Raw genomic sequence first — 22,977 nt, 5'->3', positions numbered from 1 at the left:
CCCAGACAACGGAGATGTTTCATATGCAATATGAATGCACTCATTCTCAAAGCGTCCCGCAAATTTATTGTCAGTTTTGTAAATTTGCTCTCAGTTATTTGTACTTGTTCCCTTTTTGCAAGCAAATAAGAGGTGCTGAAAGTGTTGAAAATGAAAATCAGATATATTTTTGCCAATTTAAAAAATCAATTTTGACGTATTTTTAATCTATGGAGTGCAGCATTGGGATACTAGTGTTCCACAGTTGCATAGTTTTGATCAGTTCATGGAAAGACACATGATTGCCTGAGCTACTATAGCTCAGTCTCCCAAACTTGACCTTGTTTATTCACCATGGACTGTCAATCCACTCCAATAAACTGCAATATTCAGACACATTCCTAAAGCAACCTGTTGTCTTGAGAATTTTCTAATTTTATTAAAGCATTTACTGGGCACATGCCACAAGCAGGTGCTGAGGATTAACCGGTAGGTAGGACAAGGCCCTTCTCTTCTGCTCTTCTCAGAGAATGAGAGGAGTGAGACCCATTGTATCCAGAGAGTGTTGAGAGAGTACAATGAGTTTACATCCAACTTGCTCTTGGCAGTTGAGAAAGGCTTCCTGGAGAAGGCTGACATGACATCTATGGCATTTGTCAGTCAAGTGAGACCAAATGAAGTTGGAGCAGGATAACTGGCTGTGGATTGTGCATTAGGGAGAAATGAGACTGCAGAGGCAAGAAGGTGCTACATAGGGAAGGACCTTGTTTCATTCACTAAGAATCTAGGTCACCATTCACAAAGCAAAGGCAAGAGCAGGGTTGGGGTGGGGGCAACCAAGGCTGCCCTGAATGGGAAGATTCACACACACACACACACACACACACACACACACACACACACACACACCATTATGCCCCTTGAACACGAGTTATCTGGCTGCATCTTCATCCACATCTATTGCTGTCTTCAAAAACCCTATCTGCTATCGCCCCCATGTCATACATAGACCAGAAATTTAAGCTGAGCTAAATTTAAGTCATTTCCTTTTACTTTCCACCCTCCCTCCATCCATTCATTCAGTTAACAAATAATGACCCTATTATTTGCAAGTTGCATAAGCAGAAATCTAGGAGTTAACCTTCTTCTGTTTTCATCGTTCTGTGCTGTGGCATTATGACTTTTGAGTCTGACTGTCTGGGTTTAAACTCTGTCTCTTCTGTTGAAAAGCTGTAGGACTTTGTACAAGATAATATAATCTGGATTTAAACCCTGTCTCTTCGGTTGAAAAGCTGTAGGACTTCGTATGAGATAATATAATCTTTCTGTGCCTTAATTTCCTCAGGTTAACAATAGGGAAGATAATATTGAGTATGGGTTATTGTAAAGTTTCAAATAAATAACTCATGTAAAGCCTAAGAACAGAGCTTCAACACATGTAGGTATATATACACATACACATGGATATATATGTATGCATATGTATATATTTATATAAGATAAATATGCATAGGGATAAAATCAAAGCATCTACTATACTAACATTGAATTTAAATGTAATGTTGTTTACTTAACAGCCAAATATTCAGCAATCAAGGACACTCTGCTTCTTTGGCAGTATCTAGGAATAAATAATGAAGTGAATTAAAAGAAATGATGTCAGAACTACAACATTTTAGCTGTCACATTACAAGAAAGCTGCCACATCACTGCAGTCTTGTGGGTTGTTTCTGTTCAGGTGTACTCATCTCTGTATACCTGTGATTTTATATATACGATTCCTTGCTTTGGGGTTCTATTTATACGACCTTGAACAATCTATTGGTGCTTTAAAGTAAATAAATTCTAAAGCTTTATCTTTCTACAAAATAATGAAAGACCATAGATGATGAGAGTTTATCTGCAGAGCCTTTTCTCTACATTTTTCCTTTTTATATGAGAATTGGAAAGAAAGATATTTGGCTTAGCTGGAGATGCTGCATTGTAGTGGGGAGAATACTTGCAACCTATTGAAAATCAGGAACCATGGCTTATCCATTTTTATTTTCTCTACAGTGCCTAGCCTAATACCTTAATTCAGTAAGAACTCCATAAATATTTATTGACAAAAGCTGTGTGCTATTCAGAAATAGAAAGACTGAGTTTTATTTTGTGATTGAAGTTTACTTTCTTTAGTTGTATTCTTCTTAAAAATTTCTATGTATTTTTTTTTTTACCCAGAACTGTGAATATTTATGGGTTATTAATTATCAGTAAAGTACTAAGTTGAAGTAACAGCATAACAGTAGGGGAAAATAAGCACCTGTGGGTCCCTTAGTATAATGTACAGCTTTATCTAGAATGTTTTGACTTCATCATTATAAAAGTAGTAATAGGTCAGGCGCGGTGGCTCATGCCTATAATCCCAGCACTTTGGGAGGCTGAGGCATGAGCCACTGCACTTGGCCTCCAGAAATTTTTTATCCAATTATGGTAATATACAACAATATGAGAATTAACTTATAAACCTTATAAGAAGGCTTGGATTTTCTTCAGTGAACTGTGTTTGGATTTTATAAATACTTTTTAAATTGAAAACAAGGACAAAAGAAAACAAAAGGTAGAAGTACAAATCAAAAAAGAAAACAAGTAACAATCATAACCAGTTTTCTAGACATGTCACTGTTGTCATTTTGGGATATTTCCATTTTAGTTTATTTCTGGTATGTTTTAATATCAGTGAGTTCATATGTATAAGTTTTACTCTTATTTTGTTTAGTGTTATAGCATTTGCAGCTTGTTGTGTCATTTTAAAAATCATCCTACATTTCATATTCATGTTTGCTTGATAATCTTTCATGTCATATCCCTCTTGAATTTAATTTATGTATGATAAGGTGAAGATGTAAGTTGTTTTCACTTTCTCTTCTTTTAGGAATAACTTGCTAGTTGCCCAGAACAAAAGTACTCTCTCTCTATTTTCCAATTTGTGCTGCCTAATATAATGTGTTAAATTTGATTGCATGGTAAGATGCTCTGGGGTTGTTATCCTGCTTTATTTCTTCAGTCATTTTCCCATCAGTATTAAGAATTTTTATTTTTGAACTTCATGTATAATAGTTTTACTATCTGGGAATGTTGATTCCTATATCATTCTTTTTCATTTTCATTCTAATATCTTAGTTTCCAGACCATCTGTTTTCATATGAAATTTCAGAGAGTGTATTAGGCAGTTTTTGCATTGCTATAAAAAATACCCAAGACTGGGTAATTTATAAATAAAAGCAGTTGAATGGGCTCACAGTTCTATAGGCCACACTGAAAGTCTGGTGCCAGTATCTGCTCAGCTTCTAGAGAGGCCTCAGGAAGCTTTCACTCATGGCCAAGGCAAAGGGGAGCAGGAGGCAGGGCACGTGATGTGATCGGGAGCAAGAGAGTAGGGGGAGGTCCCACGCACTTGTAAACAACAGATCTCCGAGAACTCACTCACTATGGCAAGAACAGCACAAAGACATGAGGGAGCTACTCCCACATCCAGATACCTCCCACCAGGCTCCACCAACACTGGTGCTTACATCTCAACAGGAGGTTTGAGGGGGACATGCATACTATATCAGAGACCACTTTTTAAAGTTCCATATTTATTTGCAACAAGTTTTTCATGTTATTCTCATATCTTTTTGATTGTGATGAAAACACATAACATAAAACTTACCATTTTAACCACTTTGAGGGCACAGTACAGACGTGCAACAGGAGGCATCTTAAAAAACAAATCCCTAGTGGGTATCAGGTGTGCCTGAGACACTTTGAGGAGTTGCCAAATTTCAAGCATTCCACCCAGGACTTTTCTGCTTCTTTCTTCATTGTACCAAGTCCTTAGTGGATAAAAGACGCTGTGCAATCCATGCCCTTACTAAGATTCAACATCACTCTCCCTGGGGCTCCTCCAGAGGCTCTGCAGACTGCTCTGCATCCCACTTGCTGCTGCAAAACAGAGATTCGGTGACATGCAAAAGCAAGTATCTGAGACTGTGGTCACCCAGCAAAATGCAATGGACTAAATGAGTCTCTCTCACTCTCGCTCTCTGCTCTTTCTTCTTGGCACTCTTACCCTCTCTGACCATTAAAGAAATGATCTAGATGAGATCGTGACATCCCATCTCACATGATGCTATTGTGGTTACTTCTTTCTCCACAGACTGTAGGAGTAGAGGACAGTTCAGAGAAGTGACACAAGAATCTCAAAAGAAACGCTCAGCTCGAAACAACTATCCTGATGAGAAAGATATGGAGTTAAGTCATCTAAGAAGTAGGTATGTATAGAAATATCTCATTTCTTTAGGCAACTTACTATAGATTTGCTTCAAACCTACAATTTTTTTTTAATCTTTTTTAATAGAGACCACAGTTAACTTATTTACATATAAGATGAACCACATGAAAAGGAGCAAACACAGAATGAGTTCTGTAATGTGTTTGGGTTCCATTTCACTCTGCAGTAGCCCAGCCAGAGCGTATTTGACAATGAATTTTCTCAATAAAGTTCAGAAAACTACATTGCATGATGCTCGTTTTGACCCCTTAAATGACATTATGGGTTGATATTTTTCAGATTCTTTTTGAAAATGTGAAATAGCATATTGTTTGTGAGAAAGGTAATAGTATCTATTTAAGTTAATTCATGTTAAGTTGATTTGAATTCATGAATAGTACATGGCAAGCAAGACTTGATTTGTGACCAGGATGGAATATTTTTGAATTCTTAGAAAACTGAGAAATGTCAATCTTATTCCTTTGAAATCCTTTAGGACTTCTTTTATGTAGCTTGTATATTAGCTTGATACAAAGTGTTGCTTTCAAAAGTTTCTCCCTACTGTTGACTTGGAAGCTTCTGAAAGCAGAAACATTACCTTGTGCATAGATATGTCCAGTAACTCCTTTTCATTGAATAAGGAGTCAGTACCTACTTGTGAAATTAAGTTACCAAAATAAACATTGCAATTCACAGCTCCATAGGCCATGCAGATTCTTTCAAGGAACCATATATCCTATTTTTGTTGTCCATAGCTGCCTCCTAAGTGGTATAATTCAGCCAAATTCAAAATCCATTTTTGGCATCCATTTCTTCAATTACAGCTGTAAACTCGAACAATATATGGGCCCTGTACTCTAAGATTGAGGAGAGGAGATAGTGTTGTTGGACAGGAAGTGTGAAGGCTTTAGAGTCAGGCACATGGATTCAAATCCTATTTCTACCGCTTCATAACTATGCATGTTATATAAAATTTCCAAATCTCCGTTTTCTCAGCTGTAAAATGGGCATGTAATACCTACTTTTCAAGATTATTGTTTTAACTTGAGGATACAAGTTTTTGTGTTTCATTTTTTGCAGAAACCTTCCTACCTGGGCTCCTTGCCTCTCTTCCATCCTTCCAAATTGTCTAAAATGTAAATCTGATCATTCTTTAAATTACCCACCACTCTCTATGGATGGAAAATAGACTATGTACTGGTTAAGAGCAAGGCCCTTTTTTTTGAATCCTAATCTGCATCCCAGCTGTGCAGTTTAACAGCTCTGTATACTGTGGACATGTTAAGAACTTTCTAAGCTGCAGTATTCTCACCGGAAACACAGGCTAGTTAAAGTGTCTTATAGAACTGGGCAGTTAAATGACACAAAGTGCACGCTAGCACTTCAACTCCTGCCTGCGCAGAGCAGGCACTAACTACGTGGACCTGACATGGGATTCTCTTTATACAGCTTCCCATACTCATTACTGCTCTGCTCCCAGGTAGAAAGCTTTGCCTTCTTATTTATTTATGCATTCATGTTTGTTTGAGACTACCGGGGATTTTCTTCCTCGTATTATGTGCTTTTCAGAGATTTCTAAATGTTTTTTTTTAATCAGAAATCAACAATGTGAAGTAATTTTTGAGATAAAAGAATCATTTTTCCTGATTAATTTAAATGTTTTTTGTTGTTGTTGTTGTTCTGCACTTCTGCTTTAACATATTTTTCTAAAATAACATGTGCTACCTTTACTATGGAAAAAACCTATTTGTAAATGAAATAACAAGCTAAAAATATAAATAATTATGTTAAACGTTTATTCTTATGAATATAGGTCATCCCTCCCCCATTTAATTGAGTACTGATGACTTTTCTTTTACACTTTACTGCATTTTGCAAGTCTTCTTAAATAGCATACACTATTTTTTATGGGTAAAACTTTATTTTTTATATATTTTATTTTACTTTATTAATTTTATTTTATTGTGATAAGAACAACATGAGATCATACCTCTTAACGCATTTGTCAGTGTACAATACAGTATTGTTCATCTGTCCATTGATGGACACTTATATTGTTTCTATATTGTTCCAATTATGAATAACGTTGCAGGTAACATGGGAGTGCGGACATCTCTTTGATATCCTCATTTCAATTATTTTGGCTGTATACCCAGGAGTGGGATTGCTAGATGAAATGGTAGTTCCATGTTGCTTTTTGAGGAGTCTCCATACTGTTTTCCACAGTGGCTACACCATCCCACATTTCCACCAACATTGTATAATCCTCACTAACGCTTGTTATCTTTCGTTTTTTGGTAATAGTCATCCTAACAGGTGTGAGGTGCTATGTCATTGTAGTTCTAGAGGACATTATGCTAAGTGAAATTTGGCAGTCACAAAAGGAAGATATTGCATGATTCTATTTGTATGAGGTATCTAAAAGAGTTGGACTCAGAGTGGCAGAGAATAGAATGCTGGTGGTCAGGGGCTAGGAGGAGAAGAAATGGAGAATTGTTGCTCAATGAGTAAAGAGTTTTACTTATGCAAGACAAATAAGTTCTAGAGATTCGCTGTACAACCTAGTACCCATAGTTAATAAATGGTACTGTACACTTTCAAATAGTTTGAGAAGATAGATCTCATATTAAATATCATCATAAGAACAAACAAAAACCAAAACAAACCACATGCACACATGAAAAAAAATAAGTTAATTTTTGGAGGTGGTGAGTATATTTATATTGAGTACTTTGTAGTATCACAGGTATATATGCACATGTCCAAACTCATCAAAATGTATACATTAAATATGTGTGTTTTTGTGTGTATCAGTTGTACATCAGTAAAGCTTAAAATGTAGTATTGTTGCCTACAAATAAGAGGTTATACCTCTTATTGTCTTCCTAGTGCGGATGCTATATGTCTTGCTTCTTTGCCAACTGTTCTTTTTGAAAGAATGTGAGGAGCCTAACGGCAGCACCCTCACATGCTGCACCCATCTACCTGAGCAGAATGCCTGATGCATGGCCCATACCCACACATACTTGTTAAATTGTGAATACTCTCCTACTCCACAACATCTGGGCTCACCAACATCAGCCACTTCCTTGTGTGCCCACATGTGGTCTATAGACTGTTGGTTATATCTTCATACAGTCATTCAGGCTTTTTCAGGATTAAAAACCTTTGATTAGACATTGAAGATTTACAGAAGAGAGCATTGTGAAAGTAAAATGTCCAACCATTTGCATCAGTATTATCCCTAACAACACTTGTACATTTAAACCTTTTAACACAGTACTGTATAGGAGCTAGCATGTGGTCAGTACTCATTCATGGTGCCTCTAGCTCGCAGTGTCTCAGAGGACATGGAGTTATCCAGTGCCTAAACTACTGCTGTTGGTAACTTTTGTTGTTTTTCTGTGTTTCCCTTTTTAAAATTTCCTGATTGATGTAAACTCTATACTATGTCTCTGATTTATAACTTGTTTTATAGGCTCATAGAATGTACTGTTTCTGGCAAGCCATTTTCTTAGTAAACAATGGAAGACACATTTCAAATAGAGTAAAACAGAACAATTTGAAAGTTATAATGGTTTCTTCACAAGGAATAACTTTTTACAAAATTTGGAAAAAAATTGAGAACTTGAAACACAGATATCATACCCAATAAATCAAATCTATCTAAAAATATTTTTAGCAATACATCATAATTGTAAATAGAAAGAAATTTCATTTCTATTTCCCAAACTGGTTTTTTGCTTCTGTTTCTTGATAATTTCAGTAAACTCTAAGAAACCTATCTTAAATTCAACCCATGATTTCCTTATATCCTTTTATTATCAACAAGACTGAGCTATTTTGCATCAGGTTAAATGTTAGATTTTCATCACTCATAGTATCCTTATCTTATTTTAGTTCTTGCCATGAATTTATAATAGAGAAAGCAACTTTCCTACCTGGCTACTGGATAACATGTTATATTAAATTTGTCACTGCTTTTTCACTGTTTAAGGTCAAATGAGGAATTCATTAGCAAAAGACATACTTTAAGATCGAAATAATATATCAAATATATATGTAATACAACATGACATTCCCTTTATGTCATAAGAAATACTTTCTTATCATTTTAGATAAATCACATGAACCAGATGTGACACTCTGGATTATCATCTTATCTGCCATTTAATTTTAATTTTGAATCCCATTCATATCATTTTCCTTTTAAGATCACACAGAACACCAGTCACAATGCCTTGTACCTGCCAAATGACCAAAGAAGATTGGATGGTATTTTAAAATCCTCACACAATTTTATTTTTCAGCATTTTATTTGCTTCTTGTTATAAACAGGCAACAAGATAAAATATATGTGGGTGAAGATGCAAGAAATGTGACGGTTCTGGAAAAAACAAAGTTCTCCCAAGATTTCAGCACGTTTGCAGCGGAAATTCAGGAAACCATCACGGCACTCAGAGAACAGGTTCATTTTCTCCTCAGATAACATGTCCTTATTGTATGCATTGGAACAACTAAACATAAAAGATCTGTCCAGTAACTCTCCACAAATACAGCACAGTATCAGAATAATAAAAACCTATACAGGGAGTTGTATTGCTTTCTTTGCTTGCTTTTACTTTTGCTTTTTTAAAGACACAGTCTTGTTCTGTTGCCCCGGCTGGAATGCAGTGGCACAATCCTGGCTCACTGGAGCCTCTATCTCTTGGGTTCAAGTGATTCTCGTGCCTCAGCCTCCCGAGTAGCTAGGATTACAGGCGCCCATCACAACACCCAGCTAATTTTTATATTTTTAGTGGAAATGGGGTTTGGCCATGTTGGCCAGGCTGGTCTTGAACACCTGGACTCAAGTGATTTGCCCATCTTGGCCTCCCAAAGTACTGGGATTATGGGTGTGAGTCACTGCGCCAGCAGGGAGTAGTATTGTAATAAGAATTGAGTCAGGGAAGGAGGGCTTGGGGAAACTCACACTACAAAGAGGCAGAGAGCCTTATCCTTTCTACCTAATGCTCAGGGCTCTGACTGGCACGAATTTGGTCAGCACCAGCTCCGCTTGCTGCTTCCAAGTGCCTCACCAGCACTTGTCTGAATAACTGTGAACTTGATGCCTGCTTCATCTGCACAGATGGATATAATTGTTAACAGCACGATGTATATTTTTCTTATCAATTTTTCTTGGAGTAGAGTCAAAGAAGCTTCTTAGGAATTACTGTTTTCTCGGGCTTTCTTTTTCTGACAAAGCTGTGGAAAACAACATTCCCACAACCCGCTCTACTTTTCCTTATTTTGTCAGTTGTTCTGGCTCATGCCTTATTTCATTTTTCCTAAAACTTAAGGATGAATCAACAAGAAGGAAAAGACTTGTATTAGAAATAGCAATGTAGATGTTTTTATTCAAAAATATACGTCTGATTTCTTTTAAGGCATGATGCCAAGCTGTCTGCTTCTTAGATAGTAATGTCACTGTGAGGTATATGCTTTTCTTCATAGCATCAAAGCCTTGAAAGCAGAAAACACTGTAGGGGGATGGACTGAGCCCGGGGTCTGCCATCAGGAAGTTCTGTCCTCACTATTGGCCTGACGCAGTCAATTTATTTAATCATTCAGAACAAGTATCCTCATCTGACCTTCAGGGCTATTGTGAGGATCCAAAGAGATTCTAGAACAGAAGGACTTTGTGAACTACAAGCCCCTTAAAATATGATTGCTTCTTTTGGATGTGAGCACGTCTAGTCCTAGGTGAAGGGGTGTGATTACCAGGTGCGTATGCTTCCCTGAGAGGCTCCCACTGGGAGGCTAAGCTGCCTGCAGCTGCAGTCCATATCAGTGCCTTCACTTGACCAGAAATACCGACCATTGAAATCACTTGTCCAATCTGAATCTTTTTTTCCTTTTTTTGTTTTTTGAGATGGAGTCTCGCTCTGTCGCCCAGGCTAGAGTGCAATGGCATGATCTTGGCTCACTGCAACCTACTTCTGCCTCCCAGGTTCAAGTGATTCTCCTGTATTAGCCTCCTGAGTAGCTGGAATTACAGGTGCCCACTACTGTGACCGGGTAATTTTTGTATTTTTAGTAGAGATGGGGTTTTGCCATGTTGGCCAGGCTAGTTTTGAACTTCTGACCTCAGGTGATCTACCCACCTTGGCTTCCCAAAATGCTGGGATTACAGGCATGAGCCACTGTGCCTGGCCATCCAATCTGCATCTTTTGTTTGTTTGTTTGTTCTTTTATTTTTTAGATGGAGTCTCACTCTGTTGCCCAGGCTGGAGTGCAGTGGTGAAATCCCAGCTCATTGCAACTTCTGCCTCCCGGATTCAAGCGATTCTCCTGCCTCAGCCTCCCGAGTAGCTGGGACTACAGGCACCCACCACCATGCCCAGCTCATTTTGTATTTTTAGTAGAGATGGTGTTTCACCATGTTGGCCAGGCTGGTCTCAACCTCCTGACTTCAGGTGATCCACTTGCGTTAGCCTCCCAAAGTGCTGGGATTACAGGCATGAGCCACCGTGCTTGGCCCAATCTGAGTCCTATAAAAATCTGAAAGCCATGAGGCATTGCTTCTAGGTTACCCTTAAGATAGATAGCATGAAATGGTTGGGGTGACTGAGAACTCTGGACGTCACAGAGTCTGCAAACCCTGTTTCATGCCAGTGAGTTAATGTGTGTCAGAGAAGAGAAGTTATAAGAGCAAAGAAGAGTCCTCAGCACTGGGCTAAAGAAGGTGGGCCCGAACAATTTAAACATTAACTCATATATCACTCAACAAACTATTTTTTCATAAATTTAATTTATGGATTTATAGACACAGGTAGATTCCACAAGCAACATTTCAGTTCAATTTCAATTTCATTACATATTGATGGTGATAATTGTGTATCTGATGTGTGCAGTAGTGATTAAAAACATCCCAGAGATGTATGTTTTTAAACATATCCCAAGACTGCAGTAGTTGTCCCTTCTAGGTGTTTAGTAGCATTCTTAGTACTTATCTCTAAATGTATCAGGGTGGAGTGTTTTTGCCTGTTTAATCGTCTGTCTCTTTCATTCCATTGTTAATTTCTTAATAGTTGAGACTATTTCACAGGGGTATCTTCAGAGCCTGGTATAAAGTCCGTGTTTAAAAATAACCAGTTTCTTTGTGTTGGAGCATGAAAAGTTAGTTCTAGATCTCTCCATAATCTAAGGTGTATGACAGGCTGGGCAAGGTTCCATGAGAGAACTAGAAGGTCCTGTGATCTCTTATAGAGGTCAGTGACTTACTCAAGCTATGACCAGGCTTTAGAGGTGGAAAGAAGTTGCAGCAGTGCCCAGTGCCTCATGTACACTGAGTGACATGTAGCAAATGCCTGACTGATAGGATTTAAACAATAAATAAACATGACATAACACCAGCAATAAGGAATATTGACCGAAGCCAGAAATCAACCCAGGTCATCTAAAGGGGATTGAGAAAAATAAAGAACCCAGGATAGACAGCAATGATAAACTGCAGATTTCCCGGGTGACTGTCAGGTGCAACTAGAGTGGGGAGCACCCAAAGATAGATGGGGATGATGAAGACAGACAGACTTTTGTGAGGGCAAACGGTCTTTTGGGATGCGAGAAGCCCTGAGTGTTTGTGAAATTAGTACTTACTACTGATCTGTCACTTACTATACTGAGCAATAAATTTTTAATGGCCCACATTGAAAGGCAGGTTGTAACAGTGAGCCTGTTAGCTGGAGAAGGACATTTCTGATTGTCCAATGTATGCCACTTTGTGGTTTTTCTATTACTCACCAGTGTGGATGCAGTAAGTCCTGTGAAAAGTTTGCTCTTTACAAAAACCCTTTGTTTTATGAAAAATGAGCATAGAGATAAAGGGCATGTATATTTCTGGAAGTGAAATTAGACAGCAAAGAAATAGATTAAACAGAATCTAGAATGTTTAAGAGAATCTGTATCCCATAATGGGCCTCATCATGGGAGATTACTAATGTTCTTGAGACTCATCCCTTAGATGCGAGGGGATTCCAAACCTCAGCCAAAGATTTCTAACCTTTACTTCCTAACTCTAGGTGACATTACATTTATGGGCTGCAACATAAGGTCAGTCTTGACATTTCAAGCTGTTGAAGTTTTACCTTTGTTAAGTAACTTTGGAATGTCTAGGAATGATACTTTTTGGTCTTGATTTATTAACCATGATGGCATCAAGCTAACGAAAGTGGTCTGCAAATTTCCATGACATGTTATAGCTCTTGTGTAAGTAGTTGGGTCCAGTAAATTATATTTGCCCTTTTTATTTGATTCTGATTATTGTGAGAATAACACATAATTACATGCAGAACATTTTATTATTTCTATTTAAGATTGTATCTAGTTTACCTGACTGTGGAGGGGGCATGGATATGTGTGTGTGTGTGTGTGTGAGTGTGTGTGTGTGTAGGGTATATAATGAACAATGGGATGAGATATAAGAATTTACACGTTTAATTATTATCAAAATGTTAGTGAGGTCTTCACAGATATTACAAAACTGTGTGCATGCATGTGCTGGAGGTACTACAAATAGAAAAGGTTTTAATAAGAGAAATCAGAGATTCTCACAGCTGTTGGAGCAATGAGAACAAAGGTCATGGAAACAGCTACTGGAGGGAGCTCACCAGGAAGCCATAGCACATCTCAGTCATTTGTGCAGGATCCCCAAACCCAACCCTTCTTTATACATCTTCTGACAACTGCACTTAGGATACTAACTAACGGCGTCTGCTTCAAAATCTTATATCAGTGCCTCTCATTGGTAGACTCTAACCCAAAACCACAAAAGGAAAGAGATCCAGGAAGCATTTTCTGTTTCTGAGATTGGTGGAAAAGGGTGTGGATGATGACAAGTTGACAGTAGACTAACTAGAGACCATAGTTAAGGAAGATTATTTAGTTCACTGTGACTTGGTAATCAGTTAGGTATTGGAAAGATGGTACATGAGGTCGGAAAAATACTTTGTGGTCACAAAGACAGAATTCCGTTCTGAATGCCAATTACATAAAACAAATAAACAAACTGATATAAACAGAGATATGGAGATTACTATGTTGGCCACTATAATTTGTTAACCTAAAATTAATTAGGCCTGGGAAAAAAACACATACATTAGAACTATTCCAGAAAACCCAGCCTCCTCACTTTATTAAACAAGTAAAGGTAGATGGTTGAAAGGAAGGAATAAAAGACACTCCAGAGGCTTTTTAAAATTAGGAGACAGGTAATGTTATTACTAAATAACAATTATAGAAGGTGAAACAGTTAAGGTTAAATAGGTTATGACATATGTAAGGAACAGAGTGATGTTCAGTGTGGCTGGAGATTAGCTAATCAAGATTGTCAAAACAACGTACAAGGTGCCTGGTGAGGCAGAAAATGTCTAGATGAGAAGATCTAATAAACTCATATTAGATTTTCTTGTGGACTCTAAGTATATGAGGAAGGAATATACGTTTTCTCTTCTGGGTAGGAATTCCGGGAATCTATCCATCTCTTCTAGGTTTTCTAGTTTATGTGTGTATAGGTGTTCATAGTAGCCTTGAATGGTCTTTTGTATTCCAGTGGTGTCAGTTGTAATATTTCCTGTATCATATCTCAGTGAGGTTATTTGGATTTTCTCTCTTCTTTTCTTGGTTAATCTTGCTAATGGTCTATCAATTGTATTTATCTTTTCAAAGAACCAGCTTTTTGTTTCACTTATCTTTTGTACTTTTTTTGGCTTCAATTTTGTTTAGCTCTGCTCTGATCTTGGTAATTTCCTTCCTTCTGCTGGGTTTGGGTTTGGTTTGTTCTTGTTTCTCTAGTTCTTTGAGGTGTGATCTTAGATTGTCTGTGCTCTTTTAGACTTTTTGATGTAGGCATTTAGGTCTACAAACTTTCCTCTTAGCACCACCTTAGCTGTATCCCAGAGAATTTGATATGTTGTGTCATTTTTGTCATTCAGTTTGAAGAAGTTTTTAATTTCCATCTTGATTTTGCTTTTGACTCAATGCTCATTCAAGAGCAGGTTATTTATTTTCTATATATTTGCATGGTTTTGAAGGTTCCTTTTGGAGTTGATTTCCAGTTTTATTCCACTGTGGTCTGAGAGAATGCTTGATATAATTTCAATTTTCTTAAATGTATTGAGGCTCATTTTATGGCCTATCATATGGTCTATCTTGGAGAAAGTTCCATGGGCTGTTGAATAGAATGTGTATTCTATAGTTGCTGAATGGAGTGTTCTGTATATATCTGTTAGGTCCATTTGTTACATGGTATAGTTTAGATCCATTGTTTCCTTGTTGACTTTCTGTCATGATGACCTGTCTGGTGCTGTCAGTGGAGTATTGAAATCCCCCACTATTAATGTGTTTCTGTCTATCTCATTTCTTAGGTCTATTAGTAATTGTTTTATAAATTTGGGAGCTCCAGTGTTAGATGCATATATGTTTAGGATTGTGATATTGTCCTGTTGGACAAGGCCTTTTACCATTATATACTGTCCCTCTTTGACCTTTTAACCACTGTTGCTTTAAAGTTTGTTTTGTCTGATATAAGAATAGTTAACCCTGCTCACTTTTGGTGTCTATGTTCATAACATGCTTTTTTCCAGCCCTTTACTTTAAGTTTATGTGAGTCTTTATGTGTCAGGTGAGTTTCCTGAAGGCAGCAGAGAGTTGGTTGGTGAGTTCTTATGCATTCTGCAGTTCTGTATCTTTTAAGTGGAGCATTGAGGACATTTACTTCCAATCTTAGTATTGAAATGTGAGGTGCTATTGCATTCATTGTGCCCTTTGCTGCCTGAATACTTTTTTGTTTTTGCTTTTTAACTTGTATTTTTGTTTTATTGGTCCTATGTGCTTTGTGCTTTAAAGAGATTCTGTTTTGATGTGTTTCCAGGATTTGTTTCAAGATTTTGAGCTCCTTTTAGCAGTTCTTATAATGGTGGCTTGGTAATGGCAAATTCTCTCAGCATTTGTTTGTCTGAAAATGACTGTCTCTTTCCTTCATATATGATGCTGAGTTTCACTAGCTACAAAATTCTTGGCTGAAGATTGTTTTGTTTGAGGAAGTTGAAGATAGGGCCCCAATCCCTTCTAGCTTGTAGGGTTTCTGCTGAGAAATTTGCTGTTAATCTGATTGGTTTATCTTTACAGGTTACCTGGTGCTTCTGTCTCACAGCTCTTAAGATTATTTCCTTCGTCTTAACTTTGGATAACCTGATGACAATGTGCCTAGCTGAAGATCTTTTTGCAATGAATTTCCCAGGTGTTCTTTGTGCTTCTTGTATTTGCACATCTAGGTCTCTGGCAAGGCTGGGGAAGTTTTCCTCGATGATTCCCCCAAATATGTTTTCCAAGCTTTTAGAATTGTCTTCTTCCTCGGGAACACTGATTGTTCTTAGGTTTGGTCGTTTAACATAACCCCAGACTTCTTGGAGGCTTTGTTCATATTTTCTTATTCTTTTTTCTTTGTCTTTGTAGGATTGGGTTAGTTCAAAAACCTTGTCTTCGAGCCCTGAATTTTTTTCTTCTACTTGTTCAATTCTATTTCTGAGACTTTGCAGAGCATTTTGCATTTCTGAAAGTGTGTCCAAAGTTTCCTGAATTTTTATTGTTATTTATTTAAGCACTCTATTTTGTTGAGTATTTCTCCCTTCACTTCCATTATCATTTTTTGATACAAGCCCTTGAATTGGACTTTGCCTTTCTTTGGTCCCTCTCTGATTAGCTTAGTAACTAACCTCCTGAATTCTTTTTCAGGTGAGTCAGAGATTTATTCTTGGTTTGGATCCTTTGCTGGTGAACTAGTGTGATTTTTTTGGTCACTGATGAGCCTTGTGTTTTCATATTACCAGGGTTTTCTGTTCCTTCTCATTTGGGTAGGCTCTGTCAGAGGGAAGGTCTAGGGCTGAAGGCTGTTGTTCAGATTCTTTTGTCCCACAGGGTGTTCTGTTGATATAGTACTCGCCCCCTTTTCCTGTGGTTGTGGCTTCCTGTGAGCCGAACTGCAGTGATTGTTGTCTGTCTTCTGGGTCTAGCCATTCAGTGAGTTTATTGAGCTCCTGGCTGGTCCTGGTGGTTTCTGCATGGAGCCCTGTGATGTGAACTGTCTATGGGTCTCTTAGCCATGGATGCCAGCACCTGTGCTGGAGGAGATGGCGGAGGGTGAAGCGGACTTCATGAGGGTTCTTAGCTTGGGTGGTTTAATGTTCTATTTTTGTGCTGGTTGACCCCCGGCCAGGAGGTGGTGCTCTGCAGAAAGCACCAGCTGTAGTAGTACAGAGAGGGACTGGGCCCTAGAACTACCAAGATTATATGTCTTTTGTCTTCTGCTACCAGGGTGGGTAGGGAGGGACCATCAGGTGGGGACCAGGCTAGGCGTGGGTGAGCTTAGACTCTCCTTGGGCCAGTCTTGCTGTGCTGCTGTGGGGGATGGGGATGAGATTCCCAGGTCACTGCAGTTGTGTACCTAGTACCTAGGAGGATTATAGCTGCCTCTGCTGAGTCATGCAGGTTGTCAGGGAAGTGGGGAAAAGCTGGCACTCATAGACCTCACCCAGCTCTCATGCAAACCAAAGGGCCGGTCCCACTCCCACTGTGCCACCTGCAACAGCCCCGAGTCTGTTTCCAGGTGGAGGGCAGGCTTGAAAACTTGCCAGAGGCTTTCAGGCTTTCAGCCTCCCAACTACGAAAAGAAAAGGGTTTTAGTTCTTCCCTGCCTCTGATGTCTGCTAGCTGGATTTGCTACCTCCCCAGAGTTCCAGCTAGGAGGCTTCTGGCCCCACTCAAATTGTTACAAACTTCAGCTAGGGAAGTCCTTCTCTCCAGTGGGGTTTTATCCCCTGCTCCTCTGGCTCTCTCCTGATGGATCCCTGTGGTGTCAGGCAGGAATGGGCGGCTTGGGGATTCAGTGAGCTCTCAGGGTCTCCCTGCTGCCTCCTCCCCCCTGGTATTTCACTTGGCTTGGCTCTAACTCAACTCAGCTTCAGGTAAAGTCGGGAACATCTCCCACAAACAGACCTTCAGCTTCGCCAGTGGAGGTGTGTGTCTGGGAAAGGAGGGTCTCCCTTTCCCACTTCTGCACTTCGGGCACTTACAGTATTTGGGGTGACTCCTGGGTCCTGCAGGAGCAGTCTGCTTCCTTCAGAGGGTCTGTAGATCCTCTCGGGATTGCTGTTTTATTCTTGCAGTTGATCTGGAGCTAAGTTTCACAATGAGAGCCTCCGCAATGCTGCACTATCCGGAGCTGCAATCTTGTCCTGCCTCCTGTCTGCTATGATCTACCGGAAGTCCTTATCCATTGTATTCTGAAAGCAAATAACTTGTTAGGTTTCTCAGGTTCAAAGATTGAGAGGAATTTTCTCTCAGGATCAGTCATACTCTAGTCTTACCCATAATTGGTTTAGATGATATTTTAATGAGATTTGGGACTTGGAATGGATTAAGACTTTAGGGGCTATTGCGATGGGGTGAATTGTTTATTTTGCCTGTGAGAAAGACATGAATTTTAGGGGTTCAAAGGGTGTAGCATTATGGACTAAATTGTGTCTTTTCCTCAGATTTTCATGTTGAGTTCTAATCCCCAGTACCTCATAATGTGGATGTAGTTGATAACCATCTGCAAGTCAAGAGAAAGCCCTCAGAAGAAATCAACCATGCTGGCACCTTGATTTTGGACTTTTAGCCTCTAGAACTTTGAGAAAAAAAAATTTCTGTTGTTTAGGCTACCCAGTCTGTGGTATTTTGTTATGACAGCCCTAGCAAACTTGGACACCAATTTTGCAGAAATGAAACAGCCTGTTGAAAATTAATATGGAATTATAAGGGATTCTAAATAGTCACATTTTTAAAAATATTGCCCTGTAGTTCTTAGATTTTGTATTAGTTTTCCATTCTCAGTTTTCTCTTTGCATTTTAGTTTGCGAAGTTACTATTGACATATCTTCAGGTCAACAGATTCTTTCCCCTGTCACCTTGAATGTGATAGTTAATTTTATGTGTCAAATTCTGGATCGTGGGATGCCCAGCTATCTGGTTAAGCAGTATTTTTCATGTTTCTGTGAGAGTGTTTCTAAAGAGATTAGCATTACAATTGGTGGACTAAGAAAAGCAAGCGCCCCTCCCCAGTGTAGGTGGGCATTCTTCAATTTGTTCAGGGCCTGACTGGAACAAAAAAGTGGAAGAAGGTTGAATTAACTGTGCCTGACTGCTTGAATTGGGACATAAGCCTCTCCTGCCCTTGGCACTCCTGGTTCTCAGGTCTTCAGATTCAGACTGATCTATACCATTTGTTCTCTGGCTCTCCAATCTTTGAACTATACCACTGACATTCCTGGGTCTCCAGTTTTCAGACAGAAGATTGTGGCACTTCTTAATCTCTGTAAACATGGATCCAATTCCTTACAGTAAACCTCTTCACATTCACGTCTTATTGGTTTTATTTCCCTGGAGAATCTTGACTAATACATTTAGTCTAATGATGAAGCCATCAAAGGCATTCTTCATTTCTGTTATAGTTTTGATTTCTAGCATTTTCTTTTAATTGTTCTTCAGCATTTTTCTCTCTCTACTTACATTACCTATCTTTCCTTGAATGTTGCCTACTTTTTCTATTAGGGCCACGAATGGATTAATCATAGTTAGTTTTATCCTTTCCAGATAATTTCAACATCTTTGTCTCATGTGGTCTGCTTCCGATGCTTGCTTTGCATCTTAAAACTGTGTTTTTTCCCCTTCTTTGGAGCATGCCTTGTAAATTTTGTTTAAAGCCATACATGATGTCTTGGGTAATAGGAACTGTAGTCATAAGCCTTTTTAGGTTTTTGTATTGAAAAGGCTGAATGTTGTGCTGCGTTTAGTGTTTCCTGTAACTGTAGATGCCATGGCTTTAAATTCCTCCAGTGTCTTTGTTTTTGTTTTTCCTACTGACTTTGGCCTTTCTTATGTATTCTTCCTCAGAGAGAGTCTGTGTCTTTCAGCTGCTTCAGCAGTAATCACTGTTATTATGCTGGCATCCTGTTGATGTGCTGGTTAGGTGTGGGGATGGGAAATATTATATCATCTTCTGATGAATCCTCAGCTGTCTAGTGGGCTTACGCTCTGAGGCTGTGATTTTCTTAAGCATTGCTCCAGTAGTGTGGCTTTTTCTCCACCTCCTACTCCTTTCCCTGGCTGGTGTGCAGGTAATTTATTTCATTGGAGGACAGACCCCTGGTTTTTCCGTTGGCTTTTTCCCGATTAGGTGAGTCAGGAAGCCTGGAGTAGGATGCAGCGGATAAGAATCCCTTTTCCCAGTTTGTTTTAGAATTTAGTACTGTACCCTTTCAAGTTCCTTCCCCTTGGTATAGAGGCCTTTTTTATGGAGAAGGCTCTGGGTGTTTTTCACAAAGGATATCTTCCCCTGCCCCTGCCAGGGCCAGGAGGGGATGTTTCTTGGATGTCTTCTATGAGAACCTTGTAAGTTTCCTTCAGTTAAACTTCATGAGTACCTTACCTCACTAAGACAGTAACACCTAGTAGTTTGTCACGCTCACAATTTTTACATTGCCCTGTAGTTCTTAGGTTTTCTGTTAGTGTTTCATTCTCAGTTTTCTCTTTGCATTTTAGTTTGGGAAATTACTACTGACATATCTTCAGGTCAACAGATTCTTTCCCATGCCACCTTGAGTGTGATAGTTAATTTTATGTGTCAATTTCTGGATCGTGGGATGCCCAGCTCTCTGGTTAAATAGTATTTCTGGACGTTTCTGTGAGAGTATTTCTGAAGAGATTAGCATTAGGATTGGTGATTGGTGAACTGAGAAAGCAGGTGCCTTTCCCCACTGTAGGGGGGCACCCTTCAATTTGTTCAGGGCCTGACTGGAACAAAAAAGTGAAGGAAGCCTCCAGCAACTTCTTAAAATTACCATTTAAGTGTTTGTATTAGTCAGAGTTCTCCAGAGAACTGTAACTAATAGGAAATGTCTGTCTGTCTGTCTGATATGTGTATTCAAAGACATTGGCTCACACCATTATGGAGGCTGGACAGTCCGAAATCTTGGCCTGACAGACTGAATACCCAGGACAGCTGATGGTGCAGATGAAGCAGAAGGCTATCTGCTGGAGAAGTCAGTCTTGCTCTGGGAGGCTGCTATTTGTGTTCGATTCAGGCCTTCAACTTACTGCATGAGGCCCACCCACATTAGAAACCAACCTGGATTGCTCTGGTCTGAACTCAGATCACGTAGGACTTTAATTGTTGAACAAAAGAACCCTTGATAGCTGCTGCACCATTAGGATGTCCTGATCCAACATCGAGGTTGTAAACCCTATTGTTGATATGGACTCTAGAATAGAATTGCGCTGTTATCCCTAGGGTAACTTGTTCCGTTGGTCAAGTTATTGGATCAATTATGGATGTTGACTCGCTTTGGCTTGTGTAGCCTTAGCATAGGTTGTTCGGAGGTTTAGTTATGCTCCGAGGTCACCCCGACCAAAATTTTTAATGCAGGTGTAGTAGTTTAAAGTCTGCAGATTTATATGATTTTGATTGCATTAGTAAATTAAAGCTCCATAGGGTCTTCTCGTCTTACTATTTTATGCTCGCCTCTTCACGGGCAGGTCAATTTCACTGGTTGAAAGTAAGAGACAGTTGAACCCTCGTGGTGCCATTCATGCGAGTCCCTATTTAAGGAACAAGTGATTATGCTCCCTTTGCACAGTCAGGGTACCGCGGCCGTTAAACATGTGTCACTGGGCAGGCGGTGCCTCTAATACTGGTAATGCTAGAGGTGATGTTTTTGGTAAATAGGCGGGGTTAAGTTTGCCGAGTTCCTTTTACTTTTTTTAACCTTTCCTTAAAAGCATGCCTGTGTTGGGTTAACAGTATGAATAATATTGACTTTGTTTGTATTTATTGATATTAGGCTGTTAAGTATCAGTGAAGTTTTTCAGTCGGATGTAGGCTTATGCAGTGGAGAATATATTCATGTTACTTATATTAGCATTATCACTTCTATGAAATAATAGATTAATCCAGTGTGATGTGAGGAGTTCAGTAGAATGTTTGAGATTTTTTAAAGATAATTATGTTGAGCTTGAACACTTTCTTAATTGATGGCTGCTTTTGGGCCAACTATGGGAACTGGGTTTTTTTACTCTCTATATAAGGTTTTTTCCTAGTGTCTAAAGAGCTGTCCCTCTTTAGACTAACAATTAAGCTTATGGGGGAATTAAGTGATTCTGTAGGTAAACTTAAGGTTGAACTAAGATTCTATCTTGGATAACCAGCTATCACCAGGCTTGTTAGGCTTGTCACCTCTACCCATAAATCTTCCCACTATTTTGCTACATAGACGGGTGTGCTCTTTTAGCTGTTTTTGGGGAATTTGGTTTTAGTTTTCGTCTGGCTTCGGGGAATTTGGCTTTAGTTCTCTTTGCGAAACTGTTTCATTATGCAGAAGGTATAGGCGTGAGTGCTTGCTATTTTGTGCTTGGTTAATCTTTTTCATCTTTCCCTTACGGTACTGTGTCTATAGCGCCAGGATAAAATTTCTATCGCCTATACTTTTGTATGGGTAAATGATTTAGTAGAGGTTAATTTGGTATTAGTGTTGATTAGGTTTGGGGCTAGCATTAGCTCAAGGCAATCAAATTATGTTGAGATCTTCTGGGTGTAAGCCGGATGCTTTGTGTTAAGCTATGCCTTGGTTTATCCAAGTGCACTTTCCAGCACACTTACCGTGTTACGACTTATCTCCTCTATATAAATATGAGGTGGTGTTTAGTTAAGTTGATCCTTAAATATACTTGAGGAGGGTGACGGGGGGTGTGTGCATGCTTTATGGCCTCATTCAATTAAGCACTCTATTCTTAATTTACTGCTAAATCCTCCTTGAGCTCTTAGGTTTCGTAAGAGTCATCATGGGGTTTTCTGAGGTAGAAAATGTAGCCCATTTCTTACCATCTCATAAGCTACACCTTGACCTAACGTTTTTGCGGGGTCATTTATGCTTACTTTGTGGCCTTTATTAGGGTTTGCTGAGGATGGCCATATATAGGTTGAGCAAGAGATGGTGAGGTGAATTGGGGTTTATCAATTATAGAACAGGCTCCTCTAGAGGGATGTGAAGCACTGCTAAGTCCTTTGAGTTTTAAGCTGTTGCTTGTAGTATTCTGGCGAGTAGTTTTGTTGTTTTAACTATTGAGGGTTAAGGCTAAGCATAGTGGGGTATCTAATCCCAGTTTGAGCCTTAGCTATTGTGTGTTCAGAAATTTTAAAGCCACTTTCGTAGTTTATTTTACATCAGCTAGGGTTTTTTACAACTTAGATGGAGTTTGGCTTTACTAGAATAGATCTAAAACACTCTTTACGCCAGTCTCTATTAGCTTGGGTATGGCCGCGGTGGCTGGCACAAAATTAACCAACCCTGAATGTAGCATAGCTTAGTTAAACTTTTGTTTATTGCTAAAGGTTTGTCACTGCTGTCTCCCGTGGGGATGTGGCTGAGCAAAGTGTTTTGAGCTGCGTTGTGCATGATTGATACTTACTCCTTTTGTCTGTGGTGATTTAGAGGGTGTTTTCACGGGGACGAGGATGCTTGCATGCATAATCTTGCTAAGAGTTAATAGAAAGGTTAGGACCAAACCTGTCTGTTTATGGAGTATATAAACCCATCTAGGCATTTTCAGTGTCTTGCTTTAGGTAAATTAAG

At 39.1% G+C, this 22,977-nt stretch overlaps 1 protein-coding gene across 3 annotated transcripts in view; it reads left to right on the top strand.

Annotated features, from left to right (window-relative positions):
- Positions 1 to 22,977, top strand: part of PXDNL (peroxidasin like) — a 507,521-nt gene that overhangs the window by 471,632 nt on the left and 12,912 nt on the right. For all 3 annotated transcript variants that reach the window (XM_065519201.1, XM_045398234.2, XM_045398235.2), the window contains 2 exons: positions 4,160 to 4,274; positions 8,612 to 8,741. In XM_065519201.1, the coding sequence (XP_065375273.1) occupies positions 4,160 to 4,274; positions 8,612 to 8,741 (245 nt within the window). The remainder of the gene's footprint in view (positions 1 to 4,159; positions 4,275 to 8,611; positions 8,742 to 22,977) is intronic.

The sequence above is a fragment of the Macaca fascicularis genome, chromosome 8 (assembly GCF_037993035.2).
Source record: "Macaca fascicularis isolate 582-1 chromosome 8, T2T-MFA8v1.1".
Taxonomy (NCBI): domain Eukaryota; kingdom Metazoa; phylum Chordata; class Mammalia; order Primates; family Cercopithecidae; genus Macaca; species Macaca fascicularis.
Note: the sequence above shows the minus strand (reverse complement) of the source record. Positions and strands in the feature narration are given on the sequence as shown.